This window comes from Antechinus flavipes, chromosome 2, assembly GCF_016432865.1.
Source record: "Antechinus flavipes isolate AdamAnt ecotype Samford, QLD, Australia chromosome 2, AdamAnt_v2, whole genome shotgun sequence".
In the NCBI taxonomy this organism is placed as follows: Eukaryota; Metazoa; Chordata; class Mammalia; order Dasyuromorphia; family Dasyuridae; genus Antechinus; species Antechinus flavipes.
The window spans coordinates 652,402,125-652,420,728 of NC_067399.1; the positions used below are offsets into that span (position 1 = coordinate 652,402,125).

The 18,604-nt window shown below is 38.0% G+C and overlaps 1 protein-coding gene across 1 annotated transcript in view; it reads right to left on the reverse strand.

Moving 5' to 3' along the window:
* Positions 1-258: 258 nt before the first annotated feature.
* SCAPER (S-phase cyclin A associated protein in the ER) overlaps positions 259-18,604 on the reverse strand; it is a 362,563-nt gene continuing 344,217 nt past the window's right edge. The window contains exons 30-32 of the mRNA XM_051982442.1: positions 5,379-5,570; positions 2,946-2,997; positions 259-700 (exon numbers count right to left, since the gene is read on the reverse strand). Of these exons, the coding sequence (XP_051838402.1) occupies positions 597-700; positions 2,946-2,997; positions 5,379-5,570 (348 nt within the window). The 3' untranslated portion in view covers positions 259-596. The remainder of the gene's footprint in view (positions 701-2,945; positions 2,998-5,378; positions 5,571-18,604) is intronic.

Genomic DNA, 18,604 nt, shown 5'->3' on the forward strand with positions numbered 1-18,604 from the left:
AGTGGGCTGATTGGCACAGTCACAACCCCAGTTGGTTTCACTAACTACAACTATCTTACCCCAGTAGAAATGAACAAATACCTTTACTCTCAATTTCAAAAAAAGAACATTCAGAAAAGCAGTTTAAACTTCAATTTTGAATGACTTGGAAGGAGTTTCAGAATGTTTTAAAATCTCTGTTTCAAATGAATGTTGTTCTAAAAAGAAGTGAGACCACTGTTTATTCAGAAACGCGGATGCTGAAATACAAAGTCACAATGCAAAACGGAATAAGTTATTTTATTACAAGATATATAGAACAGAACTGATCTCATTTTAAAGCCTAATTTCACCAATATTATAATGCAAGAAGTTTACCACCACAGGGCTCCCAAGCCCTACCATGTTATACATAAATGAAACAAACTCAACTTGCAAAATTAGAAACCAGAACATGAAAGTATCTACAATAATTATAAATAGTGCAAAGTATATGTCATATCTACAGTGCAGGTATCGAGTATCAAAATTTGTGTGTGTGTGTGTGTGAACAGAATGTTTGTTTTTAACAATGAATGTATCAGAATGTATTCAAATCAAAACCAACCAAAACAAACTTATTTTTTCTCTTTTTTCAAGAAAAATTGTCGGGCTTCTTCCCAGGCTTGCTCTGGAAATCTGTTACATAACTCAAGGTAATCTTGGGAAGTGAAAAATTTTTCTGTCAGAAAGAGAAAGCATAACATTAGATTAAAATTTGGGGTGTTCTAAAAATAAACTTATTTTAATATTCAAGAGTCTGGGAATAAGGATAATCGGCTTTAAGAGAAATAATGATGTCTGCTAAATTCATTAAAAAAACCCTCAAAATGATTAAAATGTTTCCTCTGTATTCAGATAATATTAATTATGAAGGCATTTTTTAAAATGACTGCTTCTTAAAAAAAAAAAAAAAAGGAATGAGGACAAAAACACTGTTTATTGTGCCCCTTCCCAAATTACCAGAAAAAGACTATTTGTCTATATTTTAATACAAAGTTTTGCATTTCTTTTCTTTTAGGCAAAAACTTAAACCAAATTTCATTTTTAGGAGCTGTGAAACTTAATTTTAAGGTCAAAATTTAATTTTAAGTGTAACTTGTAATTTTCCCCTACTTCCATATTCAGCTTTATAGCTAATGACTGAGGAGACTGTAAATGAGAAATCCTCATTTACAAAAGAGGACCTAGAGTCCACCAGCATTTGAAAACATGCGTATTCAGCCTCTTCAAGGAGCCCTCTCCCACCCATGTTGCATGAACAGGCTGCATTGCTCATGGATATAAAGTGAACTTTCATAGACTTATCAGTTAAGAGGAGTTCTAAGAGTCACTCTCTGGGCCCAGTGGCCATCGAGTCAGAACTCTTTTTGGGGACTACCGAGCATTGGGCCCAGTTGCAATTTGGTTCACATTTAAAACCTCTTTCAAAAAACAATGGTGCTGTCTCTGGATCTGGTGGTGTCTTGCTCTAGAAGTACCAGAATATCATTAACTGGCTCCCAAAGCACATCAAGGAAGCCTTGGGGGATCTTCTCCCAGATAAGGCCAGAGGGGATATTGTTTCTTTCGTGAGAAAACAGGAAAAAGGAGTGCTGCCAGTTTTTTCACCTTAACACAAAATTTGCTGTATGACTGAAAATAAAAACCCACCAATGATATCTCCAGGTATTATTTCCACATGGAGAATATTGGGGTCTGGGACTTCCTAGGCAGGGAGAGCTTATCCTGGGGTGACAGCTTGATGCTGAGAAAGACCTCTTTGGGCAAGATGGGAACACGCTGCCCTGGCCTGGGCCGTGGGCACTGAACAAGAGGGTGTCCCCTCCTCTCCTTATTTGTTTACTTCTTCACTCACCTGGTTCCACAAAACCTGGCTTTTTTAAAAGGACAAATGTAACCACTTCAGTTGTTGTTGCTTTTTCTTGTTGAAACTTTTCAACACCTGCTTATTCCAAATGACTTTTTGTTTTCTTTGCAAAAGAATCCAACACACACCAAATATAGGCTTCAAGGTTAGGGGCGCCAGAAGGGCGCACGGCTAAGAGATGGAATTTTCAGTGTTTTAAAGAACTTTAAAAAAAAAAAAAAGAAAAAAGAAAATTTGGAAAATTCTACATCAAGTTTTCCTAAATGGGATGTCCTACAATTATCACAAAACAGGGTGATACAAAAAAACTAGTGAAGCAATGGCTTGGTTTCACAATCTAGGAAGATGATTAAAAAAATACAATTTCAAATCACTCTAACATTGGACTGTGATCAGAGGAAAATGTCCCAGCAGGAGAGCAACAGAAAGAGGCTTGTAAATCTTTCAGCCTCTGAACTCTGCTAATTTGATGGCTTTTTCTACATGTAAAACAAATATTTTCAATAAAAAAGTTCAAGGGTTTAAATTTACCATTGGGGGACTTGCCCTCACTTCCTCGGCTAAGACAGATTACATCTTATCACCAGGCAATGAAGGAGAACTAAAATCCCTTTCCTTGCATCTTTCATTGGGGAAATGTAAACTAATGTTTATTATCCTGAATATCTGTTTTTATCTAATGTTTTCTTAAATAACACTTGTTGACAGCAGAAAGACGAGCTAATTAATTAGCAGTATAGAAGCTCTTCAGTAAGACTTGTAGAAATCAGATTTTTCTGATTCCCTTATATCATGCAGGGACTGGTTTCTCTTTGTCACAGACATGAAAAGGCCCTTGTGTGAAGGTGACAAAGGTACTACCAAGGTTTTCTTGGAATCTTTTAGACTTCTCGGAAAGACAACATAGGGATTCCTGCTTAAGGGTAAAATCCACAATTACTTTTTGCCTTGTCCTTGATGCTAAAATAATGGGAAATTATAAGTGATGGAGGATGGGTAATAAACATACAGGTGGGCTATCATAAATGATGTCTTAGTTTTCAAGAGACATACATACCCCTTGTTTGAGGATACAAGTCTTCGGTCTGACCTGGAATTGGTTCAAAGTCCTGGGTAGACAAAAGAAAACTCTACAGTGAGTATAAACCCAGTAAGTTTTGATGAAATAAACTCTGAAAATCCTTATGAAGCAACTGATCTGCCACCCCTTTTGCCTGCTGAGCCTGGAATTGAATACAGAACCTGAGGAAATTTATAAATGGATCCTGGGCCTGGATTACTATAAAGGAAAACTAAATGATGACACTTAAAATCTACTACTACATATAACTGCTTTCATCTTAATACTTTCCATAAAACACTATTCATGTTACACAATTATCACAAATTACTGTCTCCTATCAGCAAGCACCATGATATTCCCAAAACTTTATTTTGTATAAATCTACCCTTTTGCGCATTATTTTGTTAGGTTTAGCAGCTTGTAGTTTGTAGTCTAATAGACAGTTATGCTGGTTTAGTAGTGAGCAGTTTTGCTTGAGGGAAAAACCCCCAACTATCCTGCAAAATTTTGCAGCAATTCAGTGATCAAAAAATATTAAATTTATATCTTAATAACATGGTATTTTAAATGGTGAACTTGAATATTAATACATGATGAAGGGAACAGGACAGAAGCCTTAATAGTTTATTCTATAGATAATGTGATGCTATAGATTAAAATGGTAGTCCAAGCAAGCCAAGAAAGTAGCTTATCTAATTCTCTCCTCTTCCTCATCCCTTCCTTTCCTCATCACAGGCTTTAGGAGCTGCAAGGGGGCTTGGAGGGAGTTCAATCCTTCATTTAGCAAAGTCAGTGTTTAAGGCATCAGGAAATTCTCAGTAACCACATTAGTGTCATAAAGAAGTTTTTGCCATTTTGGGAAAATTAATTTCTTTGTAAGATGTGCATTTTGGGAGGAAGATAGGATCTCTCCCACCTCAGTATGTGTAAGATCAAATGAAAGTGCATATTAAAGGATCTGCTATGTGTGGATTTGCTTTTATTTATCATTTGACATCACATGGAATTCTGTTAAGAAACTGATATAATTTCTCAGGACAGCTAAAACTTTAAATAATCAGAAGATGTGGTTGGTCTAGCTGCCAATGCTAGGGTTTTAAGTTCCTGATATAGCTCTTTATCTTTCATTAAAATGTTCAAACTTTGCTTTATGAATGACACAAATAGTTCAAATTTATCTAACAGATTCTCTTATTAATATTTTATTAGAAAAGTACTTCTGAAAAGCCAATGGTTCTGAAGTGCTTGAGTTTTCAAACTATTTTGGAAAATGAAGTCCAGAATTATAAACAGAATAGCTGGACTGAAAGATTTTTTAAAGCGATTGACCTTTAACTTTGTTTATTCCCTCACCACTGAATGTAGACTGTAAAAAAAAAAGTCTTTCACAAAGAAAGTGTCATAAATCATTTTTAAAAGTCTCTCCTTTAAAAAATACATTTAGTAATAACTTACTTACTATCAAACAAATATCAGAGTCATTTGTATTAGCCAGAATAAACTACAAAACAAAACAAAACAAAACAAAAAAACAAAAAAAAAAAAAAAAAAAAAAGGAAAAACCTCCCTTTTTTGAGGAGGGGTTTAAAAAAAATAATACTACAAGCAAGAAGAGGTCTGGAAAGCAGTTCCCATATTTGTTCCTGAGCAAATAGTAGCATTTAATCTTACAGTGGAAAATATGAACCAAGCTGAAAGATGAAAAAAAAATTTTTAAAGTTTTTTCTTTTACGCTGATGGAAAAGCAATCACTGGATTAGGCAACAAACACTGGGTAACAGCAATTTTGGCTTTGTGTGTCCGGTTAGCTATGTGACTTTGGACGACGAGAATGTTACTTACGCCATAATAGGAGCTCTGACTTACAGACATATTCACCGTCTGAAGGTGACATCACATGTCCAAGTTTGGGAGTTTTTTAAGCCTAACACAGATAGTGAATTTCAAGTCATACCAAAAAGCATCTTGGAGTTGCACTTAACATTTTTTGGCTTTTTTGACCGCTTAAAGTCACAGGTCTAGTTCTTTATTGACTGTCTAGATTGTGTTCTCCATAATTTGATAAAACATAAATCATTCCTAATGTAGCAAGGAAAATGAAAAGAATCAAGCGATCTTTAAAAACAGTAATTATCCACCGCCCTGAGCCAAACAGACTGGCCATTTTGTTCCCCCTAGAGCTACTTAATGCTGGCAGCTCTGCTAAGGTGCAATCTGTTTGACCCGGCCCCCTAGAAAGTTCTCTTCAAGCATAAGAACAATGGTTTTTTGGGTTTCTTTTTTAGAGGGATACCAGGGGGACAGGCAATGAATAGTCCCTGAAGGTTTACTTCTATGTTCTTAGTGAATCAGGTAAACAGAAAGCCAGAAGCCTAGACCCACAGGGAATAATGGCCTAAATGGAAGTTCCTGGTGGAATGTCTGTACCTGAATGAACGTAGCAAGCAAGACACAACTCATCTCCTGCTCCAGAATGATCTTGTTCTGAGGGTTATTGTAACAAGCCGCGATTAGTGACGGAAAGAGCACTTTGATGAGTCGAGGATCACTAAAATACTGGAAAGGCAACTGGCAAAGCTTCTGCAGCACCGTGGGGTGGCGGCCAGACTGCACGATGACCTGGGGACAAAGAGAAGAAGCTGAGCTCGGCTGGTCCGGCTTCCCAGATCACGGCCCGACTAGCAAGGCTGCTCCCCAGAGCGCTGCGCAGTCCATGCCAGGCGGCAGGACCAGACCAATGGAAACGCCCCATTCCTTTCCCTCACAGGGAGGAAAGGCCGATTTCCCAGGGCTCAGGCAAGCTCGTGCTCGCTCCCTGGCTTCCTCGCATGCACGAGCTCCCCGGCCGTGCCACAGGCTAGAGGGGCAGCCAGGGAGAGAGCCAGGCTTCCTGCAGAATGATCCAGGATAAACATTTACCCAGACGGGGCCACTGGGCCTGCCTCCCGCCTCCTGGCCCACTTGCTCTTCTCTAACAATATCTTGGAGGCTCGGAACACAAAATCTACTAGATATTTCATTCAGAAGCTGAAAAGAAAAGCTGATTGTAAGTTCCTCTGCCACAGTTTCTGCAAGTAGAGAGCCGGAAAGATCCTCCCCTCAGTCTTCCTTATCTTCATTTTTATCACTGCCATCCAGTCTAAAAGGAGAATTGTTTAGATAAATGGGACTGTTGTCTTGAAGTAGGCTAGGTTTACAGCTGTGTACATCTTAAGACATGGAGCAATTAATGGGCTAGCTGGAGAACGCTCTTAATTTACTCACCAGTCCTACAAAGTCTCCATGATAAACTAAGACATGTCAAAATCAGATCTGTTTCAAGTAACCTTGATTAGACAATTAGAATATGAAAGGGTTGGGTGACCCACAGTTGGCTTCTCAGTGGAGAAGGAAGCTTCTCCAAGGTTAGGGACACTGTAAAACCTAAGGTCACGACTGTAAATTGTACTTGGAAAAACACAATTTTACAGGTACACACCCAGACAGGACTGCATTCAAATGAAAACCAGAAGGAGCGAATGAAGCAGTGGAGGCTGGAGGAACATAAATTACCGGGATTTACAAGTTTTGAAAGTACTTTTAACAATACACTAAGAACACACTCTCCGTTGATAATGCAGTTTGGTTTAAGAACAAGATCAACAAAGTAATAGTTCACATTTTTTAGTTCAATAGCTAAAATGACATCAAAAACCCTTCAGAGGATGTTGATAGGGACTTGCTAATACCCGCAAATCCAAGTGGAATTTTAAAGACTCTTACTCTGTGACAGTCTAGCTCATAGTCAGGTAGCGCCACTCAGATGTTTAGTGATAAATGTGATTTTGTTATTGATTTTGAGAAACCATTTACTTAAGTCTATAGTTTAATTGTTAGCTACATAAAATGTAACCCATCTAAGCAGACTATTTGGGATTTGAAATGGAAGAATGATTTAAAAGTCTTTCTTTTCCTACTCTGGGAAATAATTAAGATCAATTTTTTTCCTTAGTAAATTCATTAAGCATTTACTGAGTACCTACTATGTGCAAGGCTTTGGAATGGATAACAATAGCTGACATTAAGGTATATGAACTTATAGATGTAGATATACAGAATAGATAGCTAGGTAATTTCAGCTGATCCTAAGAACTCTTAACTTTTTTTTCAAAAGTATTTTATTTTCCAAGTACATCTAAAGATAGTTTTCAAAATTCCTTTTTTGTAAGTCTCTGTATTCCGAATTTTTCTTCTTCTCTCCTTTATCTTCCTCTTCCTCAAGACAGCAAGTAATGTGATATAGGTTAAATATGTGCAATACTTTTAAACACATTTCCATATTTGTCACAACAACTTTAAAAAAAATTAAAATATATTTTCTGGAGATTCATTAATTGGAAAGTTCTAATTCAGGATGATCTACCTGGCACATTTTGACTGATGTGTCTACTCCTGCAGAGATCAGAATGCCAGGAAGCAATTTTGAACTTTACTGAACTTATATTGTTTTTTAAATTTCATTTTTTAAAATTATTTTTTCTCAATTAGATATAAAAACAATTTTTAACATTCATTTAGTGGTGCAGTGGATAGAGTACCAGCCCTGAAGTCAGGAGGATCTGAGTTCAAATTTGACCTCAGACACTTAAAAAATAAAAAATTTCATTTAAGCCTCCAAGGCAATCCCAATAAACTTTGGATAAACTTTCTCCATCTGCATCCAGAAAGAGAACTATGGGGACTGAATGTAAATCAACACATGATAATGTTCACTTATTTTTTTGTTCCCCCCCCCTTTCCTATGGTTTTTTACCCCTTTTGTTCTGAGTTTTCTCACTCAACATGTATTTAAAATGTTAATAAACATGTGTAAGCAGAAAAAATAAGACAATAAAAATTAAATAAAAAATGAAAAAAATTTATCTAACAGATTCTCTTATTAAATCCATCTCCAGCAACTTAATATCAATTGTACGTGTGCAATCATACAAAATGTTTCCATATAAGCCATATTACAAAAGAAAACACAGACCAAAAAACCCCCAATCCAACCTAAACCATACAAAAATAAAGTACATTTCAATCTACCCTCAGACCCCCTCGGTTCTTTCTGAAAGTCAGCACTTCTCATTAGGAGCCTAACACAATTGTCTTAGAATTGTTTTGGATCAGGGTACTGTTGAGAATACCGAAGTCATTCACAGATGCTCATCATATAGTATTGCTATTACATTGTGCAATGTTCTCTTCACTTTGTATCAGTTCATATAAGTCTTTCTAGGTTTTTCTGAAATCATGCTTCTCATAGTTTCTTAAAGCATAATATTATTTCATCACAATCATATACTTGTTTTCAACTTGTATTCTTATGAATGCTGACATACAATTTATTGGTAAACATGGACTTTTTACTCAGATGAAATTAACATTTGTTAAATGAATCAACTATCAGATTATGTTCACAACTTAAGGCTCAGTGTAAAGCTATCACTGTGGAGTACTGGGAGTTCATTCAGTTTAAGTCTTTTCAACAACACATAAGGGAGTTAATTTAATCTTTTAGTCAATTTGATTCCTAAGAGGGGGAGCAGGTCTAACCATATGACCACACTACAACTGGCAATATGTTCTCAGTCTCCTAAGCCTCAGTCACCCCCCACCCCCAGCTGGTGTTTTGTCAGCCTGGATGGAGAAGCCCCCCGGATCCCAAGGGGACTGGAGAGCAGCCGGCTCAGTGTGGAAGCTGCCTGCTGTGCCTGCTCCGGGTGACACACAGCAGGGCCCCATGGGCTCCCTTTGCAATAAGCTGAGCTCAGAGGGCTGCCTGGATGGATTTGGGCTATTTGAAATTCAGCCTCACTTTTATTAGTGAGGCGGCAGAGCTGCAGACAATAATTCACATTTCTACAGTGCTTTAAAGCCGAAAACATTTTCTTCAGAACGAGCTTTGTGAGTTAGCCAGTGCAAAGATTATCATTTCCATTTTTACAAAGGAGGGAAACAAAGGCAGAGAAAGTTGGAGTCCCTTGTTCCAGAGGTGGGATTCAAAGCTGGGCTGGTGGCCCTCCCTTCCATAAGGCCGCTCCTGCTCTGGGGAGCGGGCCAAAGTTCCCTGTTGGGAGGGAAGGAAAAAGGATCAAGGAATGGCTAGGAAAGTCTGTCTAACAAGGCTGAAGCTAGAGCCCAACTGAGCCTGGGGCCCGCAGGGAACAGCCTGGGAATCCCTGGGCAGTTTATCAGATACCTGCATTTATTTCTGGGAAACAAAAGGAAATAATTGTTTCCTTGGTTAGCTCATGTTTTCTGTAGTTGGCAGAAACTCATATTGAGTCTCTAGGAGTATGCTAACTATAGAGTCCTTCTCTCTCATAGATATTTCTGTTAACACACTGAAACCGTTTATTTGAAGTTTGGATAAAATCTAAACAACTGGAAGTTTGTAGCTGGGAGCTAGTCCCTACTGATCTCTCCACCCTTGCCCAGCCCCCAGCCCCAGCAAGCTGATCTTCAGATAATCTTTGAATCTCCCCCACGGACCCTCCATGCTCAGTTCCCTCTCCTATGACTCAGGAATTCCAGCAAACTAGCTGCTTCCGAGCAGCCCCAGCTCCCGGAGGCCTGGAGAGCAAACACCACCCGTGGGCTGGGAAAAGTATCTCGCTAAGGGGTAGAGAATGGCTTGGGTAATATTAAAAATGATAGGACATGTCCCTTTTAAAATCTAATTTCTACTTTTGAATCATGAGTTATCTAAAGTGCAAAAGGAAGACGGGATCAGGGTGAAGAGCTCTAGGGGACCTTTGAGGTGACTGAGTGTAATTTCCCTTGTTTTATTGCTGAGGTAACTGAGGCCCTGAGAGAAGTCACACAGGCAGGAGGCAGCGCGGTCAGATCTGGATCTCCAGGTCCTGTGATGGTGCTGAGGATGTCTGGGCAGAGAATCCTGGGACAAAACGGCCTTTCCCAGCTGTCCCATTCAACCCGCACAAGCGGCCTGCAAAGTTCCTGAGGATACCAGACCAGGCTAAAATATAACTGAGAAGTGTTAACAAAATCACAATAAAAGCTAGAGGATGCTCCTCTGTGGCTTTGTCAGTGAGCTGGGGTCTCCCAGTCCTGTTTCTTTGAGTCTGACATCCCTGCAACACTAGCTGGTGGGCACAGCGGCAGGAGAGACCCTCCTCTGTCCACCCCCAAGCCAGAGGTCTCCCACCTCTGTTGTAGCCATCCTCCATCTTACCTGACCTGGGCTCTGTCCTAGCTCCTTCTCCAGAGCTCACTCTGACCTGCTGTTTCCCTTTCTGGTTCCTGCTTGCATTTGCTTTCCCAACCCTCGGCCTGTGCCAGCACAGAGTAAGTCCTTATGCTGGCTGGCTGACATTGTCCTGTTCTCCTTAACCTTAGCGAAGGTGAGCTCCATCACGCCCCAGCACAAGCCCCGAGCAGGGCCACATTCAGCAGTTATAGAACTAAGGGCAGGCCCAGAAGCCTCGAAGCCAGCCAGGGCTCTACCCCTGCCCTCAGGCTCGAGGTCCCCTTTTGAAAAATGGGACAAAGTGCAGTCGCCAACATTACACCAAAGGTTTTTGTCCAGTGTCTTTCGGTAAATCTCAGGCCAGATATGCATCCATAAGCTGCAAATATAATCCAGCGATTGACAAAAATTTTAGGAAATAAAGTAAAAAAAAACAAAGTGGAGAGTTTCCAGAGCCTTAGAAAAAGGGCAAAGAAGGGTCTCCTTCAAGAGGGAAGATCTTAAAACCAGGATTACAAGGGAATTCTAACATGACAAAGGGATTTGTGCTTTATTGATCTGTCTTCCCCTGACCACCCACTGGTCTTTCAAATTCCATTTTTTACCCCCTTCCTTCCCTGGTCAATGGAAGATATTTTAAGTAACATCAGAGCTAGAAAAAATTTAGAAGTGATCTTGTCCAAGTTCTTACTTTATAGGATGACTCTGGGCTCGAAAGGGAAAGTGTCTTGGTGAAGGTGACACAGCTACAGACTAAGTGGCAGTTATTCCCAGCATGCAGGGCCTTCTCTCCGGAAACCAGAAGAGACTCTAAATGGCTAATATTAGCTCCTCCCCTCCCATCTCTTTCTGGTCAATGCTTAGGCCTGGGAGATACCCCACTGTGCAAAGACCGGGAGTCACTGAGTATTTAATGACAAGGGAGCCACATAAACCTGCCGCCAACAGCAGAAAACAGAGATCCTGAGGTAAATAAGCCCTCAGTGCAACAACAGCTTTTGGGGGTAGAGCCAATATGCTGTAACCACACAGAACTGCTGCTGGCCATTCTTGGCTCAGTAAGCCCAGAAAGGTGTGCAAACAACTGGGGGAAGGGGAGGAGCGCAGTGTCAGTGAGAAAGGAAATGCATTCTGATAGCTCTGAAGAGAGAATCCCAAAGTGGCAGCCGTCCAAGGAATACAGGTAAAGTGGTTTCAGAAAAAACAGAGACTCAGATGAGGGAAGTGGCAGACATAGTTACCCTCCCCTTCCCCCAAACATATAAATACAGTGGACGACTTCCCTGATGAGAAGGGTTTGCTGCCATTCCAATGTGCTGGTTTTAACATCAGGAAGAGACTCATTTAACCCAAGGTGTGTTTAATTTTTTCCACTCTCGATATTTACTTGATGCTGGATATAGAAGAATATAAAATAGGTATACAAATCAAACATTTACTGATAATACATCATAATGTTATATTAAAACAATTCTTTGGTATGTTAATAATTTTACTATTCATTAAAGATGAAAGCAAATTTGCATTTGAGATAGATGTGCATGTTTATTTTTACATAAAGAATTATGCTAAATTTTTCACAATCCCCTCATTCATTTTAAGAAGTTTTGGTTTAGCCCGTGGGCCCTGGCCCCACTCTTTTAAGGCCAGATAGTTTACATTAACCCTCAACGTTCTGGGGATTCTGAAGGGCTGATGTCTGTTTCTGACAATAGGGGCCAGTGACTAGCACCTCCCATTTCATTTAACCATTTAACAGAGAATTTTTACAAAGGGATATTTACTTCAAAGATGTAGCAAGATCAAATGTATAAATATTTCTCCTCAAGAACTTAGGGACACAATCTCCCCTATACCACCTCAGTCCCTGAGAATACAAAACTCCTGCATAGCATTGGTTCCACCAAATTCATGTCTGTGTCCATAGCTATCACTGGCTTAGGGTCCCAAGAGACCTCCCAAAAGTCAATCCTTGTTCCCAAGGGCATCGAACTTGTGTTGGTTTTGAAACATGGACTATGGAATGACAGAATGCTGAGAGGCTCCTTTGACCTTTGGAACTCTCAAGGTTAACAGGCTCTAACTCCTTCACTGGTCATCAGACTTCGAAGAACACAAATAAAATAGCCGTGGCTGATAGAGTTATTTGATTATCTCCTGTGGAACAACCCAACAGCTTTAATTCATGGTTACTTAGCTAAAACCAGTCATGGAAAGTTGATGCAGGTTCCGGAGACTCCCTCTCCCAGGTATTTCCTTGAACCCCATCATGTTTCTTCAAGGATTTTTTTCTAGAAATCCATGTATAATATAACAGCCATTTCAAGAAATTATAAAGGAAATTCCTAGATTTTCCACATGGAAACACCAAGCTAGATATTAGAGCCCCCTTACAGTACCTGGAGTGAGGGGCCTGTTGACACTAGATTCCCCATTCCTAGAATAGCTCTGATTATTCTAACACTGGTGCACCACTGTCTGCCTAGAATGCTTAACTCTTCTCCATTTCTATAATTTGTTTACTAAAATTTTACCTTAAATATTTAGTTCACCTCTCACCTCTTCCATGAAGGCTGTACTGATTATGTGTGTGTGTGTGTGTATTCTTCTCTCCTTTAAACCAATTCAGATAGGAGTGACTTGGATAGGAACTTGCAGAGCTCAGACTATGAGGGCAGTGAATAGACTCCAGATCACATCATCTTAGATGTGCTGAAAACTTGCAAGCCCCTAGACTGAGCTGTCAAACAGCTAAGAGTCATAAAAAGAATAGAAACTCAGGCCAGGTATCTCCCCTCAAGAAAATGACCCAGCTTTAACATAAAGTCCGAAGTTAAGAAAGGCTGAAAGAATGAGCAAACAACAACAACAAAAAAGAGATCAACCATAAAGAGCTACTGTGGTGACTGGGAAACTCAGGATGCAAAATTCAGAAAAAGATAATAACTTGAAAACTTCTATAAGCAAAGCCTTAAAGAAAAATGTAGATTAGATATATGTCCAATGAGAATTTTTAGAAAAGTTAAAGAAAGCAATAAAAAGATGAACAAAATGATTTTAAAAACCAAATAAGTGCAATATAGGAAAAACTGGGAAGAGAAATGAGAGCTTTGTAAGAAAATTTTGTAAATGAAGAACTAAAGAAGATAATTACTTAAAAATGAGAACTGGTAAAATGAAAGGTAATGATTCTATGAAACATTAAGAAACAGTAAAACAAAGTGAAAGGATTAAAACATTTGAAGAAAATGTGAAATGTCTCATGAGAAGAAAAAAACTGACTTGGAAAAAAATATCGAGGACAGATCATTTAAGAATCATTGGGCTACCTGAAATCCACATAGCATAAAAGAGCCTACCCATCATATATCAAGAAATTATAAAGGAAAACTTCCTGGCTGTCTTAGAACCAGAGAACAAACCAGAAATTGAAAGAATTTACTAATCATCTCCTGAAAGAAACCCCAAAAATCAAAACTCTCAGGAATATTCTAGTCCAAATCCAGAATTTCCAGATCAAAGGGGAAAAACACCCTGCAAGCAGTCAGAAAGAAAGAAGAAAGAAATCAGGATCATACAAGATTTAGCAGCTATGGAGGGCTTGGGACATGATATTCCAAAAGGCAAAGTATCCAGGATTATAGATTTAGCAAAACTGAGTTTAATCTTATGAGGAGAAAATTGGTATTAAACGACAACTTTCAAGCATGAAAAGAAAAGACCAGAGCCAAATAGGAAATCTGACATTCAAACAAAGGCCTCAAGAAAAATATAAAAACATTAAAGAAAAGGTGTGTGTGTGTGTGTGTGTGTGTGTGTGTGTGTGTGTGTGTGTGTGAGAAATAATAAGTGATTAAATAAAGTCAATAGTTTATATTCCTATATGGGAAATATATAACCTCTAAGGATTTTATCTTCATTAGAACTCTTACTCTCATCTCAGCTAGTTCAAAGAGGAAAGAATAAACATACACACATGGCTGAATACAGAAATTCATATTATCAAACAGGGAAGTCGGAGGAATTGTGTGTATGTATTTTTGTGGGGGAGAGCAGGGAGCAGAGAACAAAAGAGTAAATCAAAAGAGGCAATACTCACAGGCAAAATATTCTTAAAGAAGAATGAATTCACAGGGTGAAAAAGAGAAGATTGAGTATTTAAAAACAGGGAAACCACAGCAATTATAACTGTGAATGTGAGTGGGATGAATTCACCCATAAAATGGGACCGAATGGATCTGAACAATCCAACAACATGTTAGGTATAAGAAACACACTTGAACCAGAAAGATACATAGAGATTTAAAATAAAAAGAATCTATTATGAAAGAGTGCCTCGGCTGAAGCAAAAAAGGTAGGGTGGCAGTCAGACAAAACAAACATAGATTTAAATAAAAGAGAGTACCTAGAGAAGCAACATCTTGCACAAAGGCATTTTTGACAATAATTTAATATCTAAACTAAACCTATATGCACCAAATGACATAGCATTCAAATTTTTAAGGGAAAAGTTAAATGAGTTACAAGAAGAAATATGAAGTAAAATTAGAACAGGGCTTCTTAAACTTTTTCTATTTGTGTCCCCATTTTGCCTGAGAAATTTTTACATAACAAATTTATGGGTTAGGGGGTATATAAATCAAATGTTTACTGATAATTAATCATAATTTCACAATTCCCATATTCAATTATGTGATCCCATATTGGATCACAATTCACAGTTTAATAAGCTTTGAACTAAAACAGTAGAAAATTTCAATTTACCCCTCTCAGATCTAAATAAATCTAGCCAAGAAATAAAGAAGTTAAGGATATGAACAGAATTTTTGAAAAGTTAGATATGATAGCATTCTGGAGAATGACGAATGAGAATAGAAAGGAACATACGTATTCTCAACTGTGCATGGGACCTTCACAAAAATGGACCATATATTAGGATATAAAAAAACTTCAAATGCAGAAAAACAGAAATATTAGTTTTCCTGATCATAATACATTAAAATTTTCACTCAGTAAGAGGGTTTCTGAAGCTCTCTGAAGAGGAAAAACTATCTTTGCTGTTTGAGCAAAGCTTTACTATTTTCAAAGTGCTTTTACATACATTTCTGGGAATGTAGCATAGACTCTGAGGCCACTATCTCAAAGTGTTATTGATACTGAAAGATTGGGAAGTCAGAGGGCAGCCAGCTGCATCTTCCCTCAGCGTTCTGGGGCAATGCTGAAGGGTGGGGGTACTCTTTCTAGTGTTATTGTTCACCAGTCCCTACCTGTGTGACCTTCCCATTGATTTACCAGATGATATCAATTATACAGATAGACTTAATTAGCTTTTAGAAATGAATATTTACTATAGTAGTACGAGAGCATTGGTTATTGGTAAAAAATATCCCCCAAACTAGACACTCTTCTACAGATACATATGATTTCAGGCTTAGTTTTAAAGAGCACATATGGCAAAAGTGGAACACGGATCCTACTTTTTAGAGATACCTTTCTACTCTTTGTAGGAAATGAAGGATAAGAAAGTACTTGCCTTCCCTACGTTCAGGTAGGGCACAGCCTTCAGCAGGCTTCCTTATGGAGTCCCGAAGCTGCCTTGCTTCAGTATTTCTGGTTTGTCTTTGGCTCCTGATTCAGATCCTTCAATCACGTACGGCAACACTGCTATGTGATAGTGATGCTGCCAGTGTGAACATGGAAAGTCTAAAATCTTCAAAACTGTCACAATTCAGACTCCTCTGGTCAAGGGTGGGTGTGAAGCCAGAGATTTTTTTCTCCTTGCCAAGGTTTTGGCTAAGGCTTGTTCCATGGGTGGGCCAGACAGTGGAATACTGGATTCATAACTGTTTTGTACTTTATCCAAGACCAGAGGACATCACTGAGTTTCTTTAGCCAGTTTCAATATACTTCTTGGGTAGCATTATTCACTTCATCCAGTAACTTTTAATCCTTCCAACTAGATCAAGGACTTTTTTTGCTTCTAGATTAATGCTCTTGATTGAGTGATTCAAAAAACGTGTTTTCATGTAAAAAGATATCTGTGTTAGAGTATCTTTTAGTTTAAATGATTGAACAAAGTTCTCTCTTTATACAAGTAATCCTCACAGCAACTCTATAATGTATGTTGAGAACAATTATTTCTAGAATGTAGCGAGGGCATTCAATGCCACAGTCAGAAATAACAGAACTAGCATTAGAACCCAATTAACTGTAATTAGAGGGGGACATATTCTAATTATCCTCATAGTTAAATATTTGGATCTGATTATAACAGGTTATTTCTAACTTGTAAAAAGACAAATAACTTTGTAATTAATTTTATTAGTAGCCCACAGGTATGTTATCACATTCAACTTATACCAATCTTTCCTTGCAATCTCCAGCTCTTGCCTTTTTCTTTTTCATCAGAATGCTGTGCTACTTAGCCACTTCTCTTTTTAAGTTCTTTTTTCCTTCATGATACTCAATTCTTCTATCTTTAAGACACAGACATACTAATCCCTAAACTCTTTTGACTCAGTAAAAAAATTTTTTAGCATACAACCAACATATGCATATTTATTTATAAACTAACTATATATACATATGAATGTATACAATATATATACATATAGATGCAAAAAGAAACTTGTGAAAAGACGAGACAAAGATTAGTCAGTAGACAATGTTTCACAATTATTCTTTAAAAATTTACTCACTAAAAGTTTAAAAACCTTGTGGTCTTACTAAAATCAACTTTACTATCATCATTATTATTATTTTTGTGAGCAAGATGTAGTGCAGTGTATTTTTTCATTCAAATTAATCTTGGTTGGAAATTTTGGGACACCTTACAATTTGAAGGTAGGTTTATTTCTATTATTGGTTTTGATGACTGTAGCTCACTAGAGACAGAGATTCACATAAGAGAAGGGCAGTTCTGACCGCACTGACAAAAGTCACAATCATTTTCCAGTAAATTTCCATCTTCATTCTGTCAATTGTTTTTATAAACTAAACATAATGTGTTGTAGTTTTTATATTTTTAATAAATGGTTTTAAAATTTATTTAAATTCACATATTAAGTAACTTAATTTTTCCTTTTTCAAAGATAAAAAATATAAACTGAAATTCTATTTTTTTCCCCACATTCTAGGGGACTGTCTTATGTTCTCATTTTGGAGTAGGTGATCTCAAAGTCCTATTAATTCCCCCAAACCTATGCTTTATTATAGACAATTCCTCAGAGGGTTAGTTTTACTTTTTAACAAAACGACCAGTAGGATTTTTAGGGCAAATATCATCTTGCTATGTAAATACACATCTTTTCCCTCAAAAGCTCCATCCAAACAAATGTTAAATCTGAAAAAAACATTTTTGTTGTGCTTTTTATTTTTCTCTTGGTTACAAAGTAAAAAAAATAAAAAGGTAAAATTTATATTGAAACCAATAATTCATTTTAAGTAGATCACAAAAGAGAAGAAAATTTTGTATTCTGAACTTCATTTTTAAATGTTCATTTAAAACAACAAATTTGGGCGTCAGGAAAAAATCTGAATAGGGAACAGATTATTTAGAAATAATATCACATCCCTATCATTAAAATGCCTCAATATTTTAAACATTTTTGTTTGTTTGCATTTTGTCTGCCTTGAGAAAGTAGTGCAGCCCATATCCTTTTGGGGGTTGGCATATGGTAGAATTTCTGGATAATAGCAAATTCACTAACAAGCTTTCATGAGAGCATGTTGTACTTCACTCTACAGTTCAGGAAACTGAGGCTTAGTGACCCGTCCACAAGCGCAGAAATGACACCTGTCAGCTTTGGGACTCAAACTTGCCCTTGGACCCAAGTCCAACATTCTTTTCATGAACAAGATGCCAATTTCCCCGATCTTGCTGAGACCTTGTCTGGGGGAAGTGATTTCTAAGGCTCCATCCCTTGCAGTTCTGAAGTTCTTGGGGATACAAAGATGCTTTCTGTTTGCCAGATTTGTTACAAACAACAAATGTAAACATAACATAAAAAGCTCCACAGATTTTCTTCTAAAGAATGGAAAAAAGCCAATAGATAGAACGTGCTTCCTAGCAGTCTTCAGAATGCAGCTCCACTTTTAATGGGGGCCAGCTAGATCTCTGGAAAGGTGACCGAGGCTATTTCGTAGCAGCGAGTAGCCTGTCCTAACTACTCCAGACAACTTCCCTCTGGGGCATGGACACGGACTCTGCCCAGGAGGGTCTTCTCAAGCTGACACATTCTGTGGGGGCAAAGAAACAACAGGACTGGCACATGCTGAGCATCTTCTAGCCTCCGTTTAAATGCCCAGCTCCGGACACATCCCATGGTGGTTTTATGGGGTCCCTGCATAATCCTATGACTATTCTATTAAATCATAAAAATATAATAGTAGCCAAATCTTTTTGTAGTTTCAGTTTATT